The sequence below is a fragment of the Dromiciops gliroides genome, chromosome 2, assembly GCF_019393635.1.
Source record: "Dromiciops gliroides isolate mDroGli1 chromosome 2, mDroGli1.pri, whole genome shotgun sequence".
NCBI classification, from domain to species: Eukaryota; Metazoa; Chordata; class Mammalia; order Microbiotheria; family Microbiotheriidae; genus Dromiciops; species Dromiciops gliroides.
The window spans coordinates 547,621,428-547,634,435 of record NC_057862.1 but is presented as its reverse complement, the minus strand read 5'-3'; the positions used below and the strand labels follow the sequence as shown (position 1 = coordinate 547,634,435).

The window sequence follows — 13,008 nt, the reverse complement described above, 5'->3', positions numbered from 1 at the left end:
CCTAGCTGCCTCTCTCATCTGTAAAATGAGCTAGAGAACAAAATGGCAAACCTGTCCAGTATCTTTGTTGAGAAAACTCCAAATGGGGTCATGAAATGCTGGATGCAACTGAACAACAACATTGTGGGGCAACTAGGTGGTACAGTGGATAGATGAAGAACCTGGAGTCAAGAAGACTCACCTTACTGAGTTCAAATTCGACCTCAGACACCCACTAGCTGTGTGACCCTGTGCAAGTCACTTAACCCTGTTTGCTTCAGTTTCCTCATCTGTAAAATGAGCTGGAGAAGGAAATGGCAAATCACTCCAGTATCTCTGCCAAGAAAATCCCAAATGGGGTCACAAAGAGTAGGGCATGACTGAAAAACAACTGATTAACTAAGGTGCCTGACAGTTTCAAGATTACATGATTATTCCCTCTCTTTGCACAATGCTTGGTACATAGTAGGTGATTAATAAATGTTTATTGGTATTGATATTGAGGGTTCTAATATGGTTGAGCAGGAAGTGTACATGCATAGGAAAATATAAGAAATAACCAAACAAGATAGGAGGCACCATCGAGCAATATAAGATTAGGAGTCAAATTTATGATATTATAGGAATTTAGGTGACATTGGTCACTTTGGCCAGGGTATAGCGTTGGGAGGAAAGTACTACTGCAGGAGACAGGAAATGCTAAAAAAAAATGCCTTGAGAGGTGCTTGGGGTTCATGAAACCTGGCAGTGAGTGACATGTTGAATGGATGGATTGGATTCCAGGCTAAAGATTTCAGACTTGATCCAAATAGACTCCTAGGAATTAGAGTTGGAATAATTAAAATAAGTTTGCAAAGAGCTTTATAAATCTTTGACCCTCACAACAATCTTATGAGGTAGGGACTGTTATTATCCTCATTTTGCTTATGAAGAAACTGAGGCCAAGAGAGATGAAGTCTACAGTTGCACAACTAATAACTGTCTGAAGTAGGATTTGAACTTGAGTCTTCCTGCCTCTAAGACCAATGCTCTGAGAGCCACTGTGGCACCTAGATAGAAGGGGCCTTAGAGGCCACTTAATTCAACTCCTTCAATTTTTAGATGAGGGGACAGTCACAGAGAGATTTAGCAACTCTGTGCTCTCAGGCAACTCACGGCACATTTCTTAGCCTCATCTGTGAAATGGGGATAACAATACTCAAACTACCAACCTCACAAGGCTATTGTAGAAATAAATGAGATAATATCTATAACTGTAAAGCACTATGTAAATAAGCTCTTATTATATAATATTCAGTCAGTGACTCCTAAAGCCCTCTGGCTTAGACCTTGTAGACTCAAAAGGCCAGATTTTTTCAGTCCACACTCATCCAGTAACCAAGCATACCCACTTTGTGTCATTCCCTTCTCTAATCCCCCAACACAGGCCTAGGGGCAGCATTTCATTAGCAATACTTAGAATACTGCCTTTTGTTGTTGTTCAGTTGTTTTCAGTCACGTCTGACTCTTTGTGACCCCATTTTGGATTTTCTTGGCAAAGATCCTGGAGAGGTTTGCCATTTCCTTCTCCAGCTCATTTGACAGAGGAGGAAACGGAGGCAAATAAGGTTAAATGACTTGCCCAGGGTCACACAGTTAGTGTCTAAGGCTGGATTTGAACTTAGGTCTTCTTGACTCCAGGTCTGGTGCTCTATCCACTTCAATACCTAGCTGCTTTAGAGTACTGCCTAACCAGATTAAAATGTCATTGGGAAATATTTAACAAAATAAATGAAAATTCAATAGGACATAGATAATGTTCATCCATGGTTTTCTAAGTCTTCTGCAGTCTACAGGGATCTTTATGTACGTTGGCTTCTATTTGAGTTTGGCACCAATACTCTGGATCATTTTCGTTGCTCTCTCCTCCATCATCCAGGTCTTGTTTCCACTATAGTGATCATAATTACCAAAGGCATGGGGAGGTGGGGAAAGGATACAAACTAACAAAAAATGGAGGGGTACAGAATAAAGAAGGCATGCCTAGGCAGCAGTTTGCTTAAAAAAAGATCCGGGAGATTTAGTGGCCTAAAAACTCCCTGTGAGTCAATAGTGGAATTCAACAGGCAAGAAAGTGAATTCTTGGTTTCCATTAGGAGATGAATAATCTTCAGGACTAGGGAGAGTATAGCCCCATGTCTTCTGCCCTGCTAAAATACACCTTGAGTATTGTGTTCAGTTCTGGTTGTAATGTAGGAGGAAGGGCATTGATCACAGGGCAGCATGAAGAGAACAACCAGGATGACAAACGGGGAAGATGAGCTGGAGCCACTAGGAGTGTTTAGCTTGAAAAAGAGAAGACTTGGGGGAGAGTGCGAGTAAGAAAGGGCAGAATTATCATCCAGCATCTTTCATCATGTGCAAGAGGTATTAGGTGTATTGGCTCCAGAGGACAGTGGGTAGAAGGTGTGCAGACGCACCGTGAGGCTGGATAGAAGGAAGAAAACTTATGTAAGAGCTTTTTCAAACCTTTATTTAAGTCCTATGTAAATGTCACTATGTGCGCTGAATGTATTGCGGGGCCTTGGGGAAATGCAAACATCAATACGTCTCTCCAGCATGAGCGCAGAGAGACAGGGCCTCTACATAAATAGCAGCTCGGATGAGTGCCCGGAAGAAACACAAAGGGCCACAAACGTTCCCAGGGATGGAGAGATGTATTTCTGATTAGGGAGTGGGGTGAGGATGAGGGAAGGTTTCATGGGAGAGCTGGCATTTAAGATGCACTGTGGAGAATGAGCTGGATTTCAGTGAGTGGTGAGCCGGAAGCAGGGAAGCACTCTTAGATCTGGTAGTGCTGTGAGCCATGGGAGAGAAATGAGGGGGTGGAGGAAGGAGTATTTTGGGAATCACGAATAGGTCAGTTTGGTTGGAGTAGCATGAGGTGAGGCTGGAAAGCTGAAGTCAGATTTTGTATGTCCTGGAAGACCAAGCTGTGGAGTTTGCACTTTATTTAAGAGACAATAGGGAGCCACCAGGGATATTTGAGCAGGGGAGTGACACGATCAGACTTGTGTTAGGAAGATTATTTTGGGAAGAGGATGGTGGATTAAAGAGTGGAGTCAGAGAGAACAGTGAAGAGGCTATTGCAATAGTATAGGCAAGAGAGTCACAGACTGAGTTGTAGTTCAGAGTAAAGAGGAGATGGATGCAAGAGATGTCATGATGTTAGAATTGGCAAGTCTTAGGTTGGATGTAGGGCAGTGAGGTGGCACAGTGGATAGAGCGCTGGGCCTGAAGTCAGGAAGATCCATCTTCTTGAATTCAAACCCAGCCTCAGAAACTTATTAGCCACATGACCCTGGTCAAGTCACCTCACCTTGTTTGCCTCAGTTTCTTCATCTGTAAAATAAGCTAGAGAAGGAAATGGCAAACCACTCCAGTATCTTTGCCAAGAAAACCCCAAATGGGGTTGTGAAGAGTCAGATATGACTAAAAATGACTCAACAAAAATAACAAAAGGTTGGATAGAAGTATAAATTACCTAACCTTAGAGCTATCCCAAGTGGATGAACTGCTGTGGGAGATCTTGGGATCCCCCTCATTGGAAGTCTTCACACAGTCACAGAGACTTCTAAATAATAAATACTTGATAAATATTAGTCAGATTAAGTTGAATTCAAGTAAAAGCTGAATGACCACTTGTTAGGGCACAGGGTTGTAGAGGGGAGTCTGGTTCAGGTATTGGTTGGGTTAAAAGTCCAGAGATCCTTCTAATTGTGAGGTTCTAGGACTTTCTTACAATTTGAGCTATTCAAGAGTGGCCTGGGCTGCCTCAGGAGGCAGTGAGCTCTCTCCCTCCCTGGAAGTCTTGAAGCAAAAATTGGCCAACCTCTTGTAGGGTTTGTAGCCTGTGGTCTTCTAGTGCAAGTGCAGGTTGGGTTAGATAGTTTCTGAGGTCCCGTTCAACTCTGAGATCCCGTCATTTGTTGAAACAGAGAAATTAAAGTGACACAGAAGCTGGGCTGTATCCTGGGGGCTGAATGGGGCACCAGAACCTCAAGCAGCCTCCTGGACAATTTTGGTGATCCATCGAGAGTGGTGATGTCAGGAGGAGAACCTGGTTTTTAGTATTGCCTTTGCTACTACTTGGCTTTGTGACCTTGGGGGAGTCATTTCCCTTTCTGGGTCTTATTTTCATCATCTATAAAATGAAGAGCTTAAACTAGATGATCCCTTTTAGGTATAAAATTCTATGAAATGTTATGATTCTATTTTTTTTCTTTGAGATGGGGCAAAGATTCCAAGAGGAAGGAGAGCCTTGCTGGATTAGGTTTAGTAGTAATAATGACAATAGGAGTAACAAATGCCATTTGTATATTATTTTAAGGTTTGTGAAAGCAAATGTAGGTAAATTATATTTTCTTATTTGATACTCATAATGCCCCTGTGGGGTAGGTGCTACAGGTATTATTGCACCCATTTTTACAGATGAAGAAACAAATTCAAAGAAGTTAGATGATGTGCACAGGTCAGATAGCTACTATGTATTAGAAGTGGGCTTTGAGATCTCTTCTAATCCTTGAGTCACTGATTTCTCAGCAGAATGGAGGAGGGAGACAAGGATTGATAATTAGTTTATGTGAAAAAATCCTGGGGTGGAGGCATAATGGTGGTTAATGTATTATAAGATCACCAGGAGTCAAGAGGACCAAGTGTCAGTCCCCCAAGACCTGATGCCATCTTAGTATTATTCTGCTTGGCTTCAACAGGCAAAACCAGGACTAGGAGGTAGGCGTTACAGAGAGGCAGACTTTGACTCAATAGAAGGAAAACCTTCCCAATGGTTAGATCTCTCCAGAAATGGAATGGGGGCTGCCTCATAGAATTGTGGGCTTTCTAACAGTGGAGTTATCAGTGACTGGATGACCAACTTCAGGGTAGAGGAAGTTTCTTAATTCTAATGCCTTCTCTCTGTTAATTATTTCTCATTTATCCATATATAGATTGTATTGTATTGTATATATTTTTTGTATGTTGTCTCTTCTATTGGACTGTAAGCTCTGTGAGGGCAGGGACTATATTTTGCCTCTGTTTGTATCCCTGGTTCTTAGTATAGTGCTTGGCCAACAGTAGGCAATTAATAAAGAAATGTTTATTGATTTACTGATTGGCTATTTGGGGTGGGAAATTGGGGTGGTTGTCCTTTCTTGATGCTGGAATCCTAGGGTGATTCTAATATCTAAGAGGCTATAGCTGTGAAACCTAAAAGAAGATGAGATTTCTATTTCTGGTCACCTTGGCATTCTGTGTGGCTTTGGGTATCCCCATTTCCTTTTCTGGGGTTTTCTCATCTATAAAATGATAAGGTGCCTGGGGGAAGCCAAGACTTATGGAAGATATGACAGTTATCTTTAAGTATTTGAACGTCTATGGAAGAGGGTTGAGACTTGTTCTGGCAGCACAAGAGGGTTTAGCAGCCATGGAAGTTGAAGAAGGGCAGGGTTAGAATAGGTGCATGGAAATTCTCCCTATCATCAGAGCTTTTCCAAAGTAGAGTGGGGGGGGGGCGCAGCTAGGTGGCGCAGTGGATAGAGCACTGGCCCTGGATTCAGGAGGACCTGAGTTCAAATCTGGCCTCAGACACTTGACACTTACTAACTGTGTGACCCTGGGCAAGTCACTTAACCCCAACTGCCTCCCCCCAAAAACCAAACCAAAACCAAAAAAACCAAACCAACAACAAAGTAGAGTGGGCCTCCCTTGGAGGCAGTAAGCTTCCCTTCCCTGAAGGTCCTTGAGCGTAGGCTGGCTGACCCACTGTTTTGGGGGGATGTTGTAGAGAATTTAGTGTAGTGCCTGGCACATAGTAGGTCCTTAATAAATGCATGTTGTCTGCTTGACTTGACTGACTAGAGAGGAATCCTTGTTCCTAGTCTTGTAACTTGAGCTTCTGTGGTTCCCAGAGATTCCCTGGCTGGACAGGCTGATGATCTGGTTGGTTTCAGAGGGAGCTTAGCTCTGGGAAGTCTCCTAATGGCTTGGGGTTGGGGGTTCATTGCTCGGTTACTACTTGCTCAAAACTTGGGGACCCGTTCTTCCTAACATGCCTCCCATCTCTGCTTCAGGAAGAGATGAAGGAGACAGATGGCAGCCTCCTGGGTGACCCCAGCCAGACCCCTCTGGGCAAGAAGGAGAGCACCAAGTGGCAGAAACCCCGGCTGACCCGCAAGGCCCTAATGAAGTGCTGTTTGGTGAGGTGGATCCTGTCCAGTGCTGCCCCACAGGGGTCAGGTAAAGGGACTGGAGGAGAGGAGGGCTGGCTAGCTGTTTCCACAGCAGAGGGTCTGGGGACTGGTCAAGGGGACCCCAGATATGGGCTGGAGTTTCTCAGAACTCGCAAAGCCCTGGATTTGGAGCTGGGGGAACTGGGTTCAAATTCTGTCTTTGATACCTGTGTGATGCTGGGCAAGTCTCGAAGTGAGGGAGTTAAACTAAATGTGCTCCTTCTCATATCTAGGTTCTTCTAACCTCAGGGTTAAGTTCCTCTATGTATTCCTTTGTGAAAGTATACACATTTCATTCATTCATTCATTCATTCATTCGTTTATTCATCCATCCCTGCATCCATCCACCCATCCATCCGTCCATGCGTTAATTCATCTATGCATTCATTCAACACTTATTCAGCAAACATTTATCAAGATTCTCCTGTGTATCAGGCTCTCTGTAGGAGGTACTTAGGAGAGTACAAAGAAGAGCAAGATACCATTCTTGCCCTCATCAAACATACAGTTTAGTAGGGAAGGTATAAGATATTGTCTCTGTGCTACACGGCCACTTCAGAAAACGATAAGTGTTTTAGGAATGATAAGAATTCTTAGGTGCTTAAAGGGGGGAAGAACATAGATGATGATGATGGGAGCTAACACTACATTCCAGGCACTGTGCTATGTTCTTTACAATTATTATCTCATGTGATCTTCACAACAACCCTATGAGGTAGTTGCTATTATTGTCCTCATTTTACAGATGAAGAACTTGAAGCAAACAGAGGTTAAGTGACTTGCTCAGGGTCATGCAGCTAATAAGTGCCCGAGGCTGGATTTGAACTCAGATCTTCTTGACTCCAGGACTGATGCTCTATCCACTGTACCACCTAGCTGTCCCAGCATCCAGCTAAGGGGCTCAAGGAGGAGGAGGCACTGGACTTGGGCCTCGAAAGACATCCTGGATTTCAAGAGATGAGGATGAGGGGGTCGGGGGTGGGGGAGGAAGAGGTGGGCAGGGAGGACATTGGGAATGCTTTGCAAAGTGTTTGACTATCTGGGGGCTTCAAGTTAAGTGAATTTCTCTAGTTAATTTCTGGAGGGTTGATAAATAATGGATACAGAGATTTTCCAGAAAGAGACATAATGCTTCTGGGTATCAGTGGCATCAAAGAGAAGCCCAGGCATGCAGAGAAAAATCAAAGAAGAGTGAAGGGATGTGAGACATATTTTTTCTTCCTCCAGGAGCGGCCAATCAATTAATCAATAAGCATCTTTATATTTTAAGTTCCCAGAATGCAGCAGGCACTGTGCTATGTTCAGAGCATAAAAAGACAAAAATGAAATCATCCTGGTACTCAAAGAGCTTGCATTCTCCTAGGAAGAAACACTTAGAGTGATAAGTAAATACTATACATACACACACACACACACACACACACACACACACACATATATATACACAAACATATACACATATGCACATATATAAAATGCAAAGCAATTTGGGGCTAGGAGTTGGGGTGAAGAGAGCACCAACAACTTGATGGAGGAGGAAAGGAAAGGCCACCTATAGGAAGTGACACTGAGCCTAGCCTTAAAGGGAGTTTGAGAGTCTAAGAGATGAAGTTGTAGAGGGAGTGCACTATAAGCATGGGCACGACCAATGCAAAGGCAAGGAGGCAGGAACACTGCCAGGCATTGAGGATACAAAGACAAAATTAAAAAAAAAAACCCAATGTCTCTGCCTCTGATGAAATTCTACTGAGTCTGAGTCTATAAGTAAATACAAGTAACTTAATTTTTTTGGCTTTTATTTTTTATTTTGAGTTCTAAATTCTCTCCCTCTCTCCAGCCTGTCCTCCACCCATTGAGAATACAAGTGATGTGATAACCATTATCAATGTGAAGTTTTGCAAAGCATATTTCCATATTAACCATACATACAAGTAATTAAGGATGACAATTTGGGTGATGGGGACAGGAGGTAATAATAGCAGGAGGGGAATGAAGGCTTCTTAGAGGTACCTGTGAGGAGAGAGTACTTAGGGTACATTCATGGCCTGAACCAACAGTAGCAGCTGATTGGAAAAAACCCGAGAGCCCAGACTTCTCCAGGAGCGAGGGAAGAGGCAGCTGGAGGAGATCTAGCTGGGTTAGCCAGAGACCCAGGGATCTCATTAATAGAAGCAGGCCAGAACCAGATTCCATTAAATTAGACTCTAAAGTGTGTGTCTGGAACCCCCAGTATCTATATGGAGTTTGTGCCCAGACAGAAATCTGCCCTACCTGGACTACAATGACTTCTGTTGTCTTGAGGGTGGGATGCTGGCAGCACCAGATGAGAGATAGGGATGTAGGTAACAGCTGGGAGACCAGTCCAAGAGCAGAGCCTGAAGATGGCGGTGGCCAAGGCCGGAAGTGGGGACCTCTCCCCTTACCTCCCGCCTCAGATCAGGGCGATGGAAGAGTAAGGGGCTATCCTCCTGTAAAGCCTCTTTTCTCCTTACTATACTACTCCAGTTCTTTTCCCTCCAAAGCAGCAAGTCAGGGAAATAACCTTGGAATGACCTTGTCTTGGGTGTTCTCCCCCACCTCTGGCTGCAGAGAGCCAGGCACATGATTTTCCCAGTCGAGTTCTCTGCACCCCCCTCCCCCTCCCCTTATCCCCTCTCTGCTCACCCTCCTTTCCCCCACTCACATCCCAGGTGAGGGAGGGCACAGGTTACAGACTAAATTATTCTTTTGTCACCTCCTTACCTTCCACTATTGAAGTTCTATCTCCCTCTGCTGGTCAGTCTGCAGATAGTCAGGCCAGGGCTCCCTCAGGATGCAGATTATAGGATCATAGATTAAAAATCAAAAAGGATCCCCGAATTCATCTAGGGGGCTTTACAAATGGGGAAACTGAGACCCAGAGGATAGCCCTCTGGATGGCTAGGGACTACAGAGCATGAGTGAGGAAGACCAGAGAGTGGGAAGAGATAGGTTGGAACAGGGAAAGATGGGGGAGCAGTTAGGTGGTGCAGTGGATAGAGCACTGGGCTTGGAATCAGGAAGACTCATCTTCCCGAGTTCCAATTTAGCCTCAGACACTCCCTAGCTGCATGACCCTGGGCAAGTCACTGAACCCTGTTTGCTCACTTTCCTCATCTGTAAAATGAGCTGGAGAAGGAAATGGCAAACCACTCTAGCATCTTTGCCACGAAAATCCCAAATGGGAGTCATGAAGTGTCAGACATGACTGAACAACAACTGAACAATGACACGACAACAGGGAAAGATGGTGGGCCACAACTGGTAGACTGGGCGCTAACTGCCTCTCTCTCCCCACCCCCAGGAAGCACAAAGGGTGGAGCCACCTCTAGAAATTGTTTCATCTAAGGCAGTCGGGGAGTATGGTGGTAGAGAGGAAACTGATTGCGGTGGGGGTGGCAGTAATCCCCCATCTCCCCATCCCAGTTATAACCATAGGTAAAATTGAGGCCCCTGGATACTTCCTAGTGGAAGTTTGGTTTCATAGAGAGCGTGCAACCTTGGCGAATGTCTGGACTGTCATCAGAGGTGAAATACCTTAATGGGGGTCTTACTTTCTGAGAAGGTTTTCTATTCTCCTATGGCTAGGACCAGGGAGAATCTGGGTCTGTTTCTTCAGGTTTCTAGAAATGACCTCATCCATAAAATGGGCATGAGAGGATTTACATTTCCTCAAAAGACTGTTATAAACCTTTAGGTGCTAAAAAATGTAAACAATATTGATTATTATGTCCGTGGCATTTCCCTGATATACGAGTCTAGCTTGTCAAGAACCCAGTGGAAGAAACCCCCAATAAGGAACAGATTGGACTCAGAAGACTAGAGGGAGGTGTATGGACAAAAAGAAATCATCAAAATTTGTCCTGCTAAGGTGGATGGGGAGTCCCTTCTGTGGGCTGGTACTTGCTTCATCTGTGAGTCATTGATACCCCTATAAAACCCTCACTGCCTGTATAGTCAAGTCACTCCTTCTGCATTTAAGGAATGGTTTGTATGGTTTAGTATTCCTACTGCATTTAAGGATGATCTTTCTGAAAACTAAAACTTGGAGGTTGTGGAAAGAGCTCAGGACTTAGAATGTGCCCTGTGTGGTCTTGGACTTGGCTTTGTGCCTTGATTTTCCCATCTATAAAATGAATTGTTGGTTGATTCATAAGGTATTAGTTTTTTGAACCTCAGTTACCCACCCCAGTGTCTATCCAGCATCTAAATGTCAGGAAATTCTTCCTTTCATCTAACTTCATTTGTTCATTTAGCAAATATTTATGGAACCCCTTCTATTTGGTGGCGGGGCAGGGGGCAGGGCTATTATAGGTAGCTAGGTGGTTCAGTAGATAGAGTTCTAGGCTTGGAATCAGGAAGACCTGAGTTCCAATCTGGCCTCAGATACTTACTAGCTGTGTAACCCTGGGCAAGTTGCTGAACCCCATTTGCCTCAGTTTCTTCATCTGTCAAATGAGCTGGAAAATGGCAAACCACTCCAGTATGTCTGCCAAGAAAACCCCAAATGGGGTGACAGAGTCAGATACAGCTTAAAATGACTGAACGCCACCACCACTACCAACAGTGCTGGGCACTGTGGAAAATTCATTAGAACACACTGGTTAGAAAATTAAAGTTTAGATACAAAATGCAGATACAAAAGTAATATGGACAGCCCAATTAGCAGAAACAATGACTATTCAGGAGAAGTTTTGAGAAAGAAGAGATGACTTCTTTCTGACTGGGGTGATCAGGGAGGTTTCCTACCGGTGATAATTATGCAATATTGGGTTGGAGAGATGGAAAAGGAAATGGCAAACCACTGCATTATCTCTGCTAAGAAAACCCCAAATATGGTCATACATAGTGGACATGACTGAGATAACTGAACAAAAGGTTGGAAAGAAGAGAGCCTGGGGGAAGGGAATTATAGTCAGCATTTATATTTATGTGGCACTTTACAAATATAATAATTTTATTTTATCCTCACAATAACCCTGGGTGGTCATTGCTATTAATGCCCCCATTTTTTTTTTTTTGGCAGGGCAATGAGGGTTAAGTTACTTGCCCAGGGTCACATAGTCACATGAATAGTTAAGTGTCAAGTGTCTGAGGCTGGATTTGAACCCAGGTCCTCCTGAATCCAAGGCCAGTGCTTTATCCACTGCGCCACCTAGCTGCCCCACTAATGCCCCCATTTTTTCAGATGAGAAAACCAAGGTAGCCTAAGGATAATTTATTTGACCACAGTCACAAATTTAGTAAGAGTCTGATGTCAAATTTGGACTCAGGTCTTTTAACTCCAGGGCTACTGCCCTATCCATTACCCCTATTCCAGCAGGAGTCTAGGTGTGAGGGGATATGGGTCTGAATTCATGGGAATCAGGAGGATAGAAAAAGACTGGCCTTGGAGGAGTGGTATGTCCTTAATTCTCCCATTTTGGAAAGTGTTGGAACACCTGAGGCCCAAATCTCCCCTTAGACCCTTGTTAGCTGTGTGACTCTAGGCAAGTCACTTGTTCCCTCATGTGTAAAATGAAGGTAATAACAGCACCCACCTCACGGGGTTGTTGTGAGGATGAAATGAGTTATTTGCAGAACATTGGACAAATCTTACCTATTTTTGTTCTTATTTTCCTCAAATGGGGTTACTTGTCACTCCTTGCTCTGAGTTGGGATCTATCGTTTCTCTTTGGAGACATTTGGATCCGTGTGGGTCAGGGTCTAGTAGGCATTAGGGTATGGTCTCCTGAGACCATTGGCAGGGCAGAGCTACCTGGAGGTTTCTCCGTGGGGAAAGCTTTAGGAGCTCCTGGGAAGTTGGGGTGAACAACAGGGAATGGAGGAAGGAGGAGAAGGTGTTAGGTTAAATTTTGTGGGCTGAATGCCTCAGACTTCAGAGTTCTACTTAGTCAATAAGTATAAGCACCTACTAAATGCCAAGCACTGTGCTAAGTGCTGGGTGTACAAGGAAAGGTAAAAGACAGTTTGTGGTCTCAAGGAGCTCATAATTTAACAGGGTCCAATGACAAAAACAGCAGTATGGTGTGTTCATCCTTGTTCCCAAAAAGGAACAGTGGTATCTTGATTTGCAAGTGAATTGGATTTAAGTGAGACAGGGCCAGGCAAAGTCATCAACCTTACTCTCCTCAAGAGTCATCTGAGGGGGCAGCTAGATGGCGCAGTGGATAGAGTACCGGCTCTGGAGTCAGGAGTATCTGAGTTCAAATCCGGCCTCAGACACCTAACACTTACTAGCTGTGTGACCCTGGGTAAGTCACTTAACCCCAATTGCCTCACTTAAAAAAAAAGTCATCTGAGGCCAGTGGTAAGAAGTAGGTCCCGATGACTGGCGATGGCCCAGGATGCAATGGGAGACCTAGGCCTTTTTAAGCTAAGGTCTTTCCCAGATCTCACTTTGTCTGAGGCAATGCCCATTCTTTGGTTAAAGGCAGTGTCAGAATTGAGGTGAAAAATGGCCTACTTTGCCTTCACAATAAAGAATCATTCTGAGAGGGGAAGACCCTCATAGTTTCTGGCCAGAACAGAAACAATTGCTATTTACACTCACTCTGAGCCATCAAAGCCCAAGCAGTGACCAACTGAAGCTTGGGTTGGGACCTGTTATTGGACAATCAGTGAGAACCATATGACATATATGAGGTAAGTCTTAGACAACAGAAGGAATTAGTTCTCCACCAGCCAAGGGTGATTGCTACCTCTTCCTACCAAGACTGTGCACTAAAGATCAGAGAAGCAGATG

General features: G+C 44.2%; 1 protein-coding gene across 3 annotated transcripts in view; it reads left to right on the top strand.

Annotated features, from left to right (window-relative positions):
• KCNIP3 (potassium voltage-gated channel interacting protein 3) overlaps positions 1 to 13,008 on the top strand; it is a 173,522-nt gene that overhangs the window by 22,424 nt on the left and 138,090 nt on the right. For all 3 annotated transcript variants that reach the window (XM_043985998.1, XM_043985999.1, XM_043985997.1), the window contains one exon: positions 6,087 to 6,252. In XM_043985998.1, the coding sequence (XP_043841933.1) occupies positions 6,087 to 6,252 (166 nt within the window). The remainder of the gene's footprint in view (positions 1 to 6,086; positions 6,253 to 13,008) is intronic.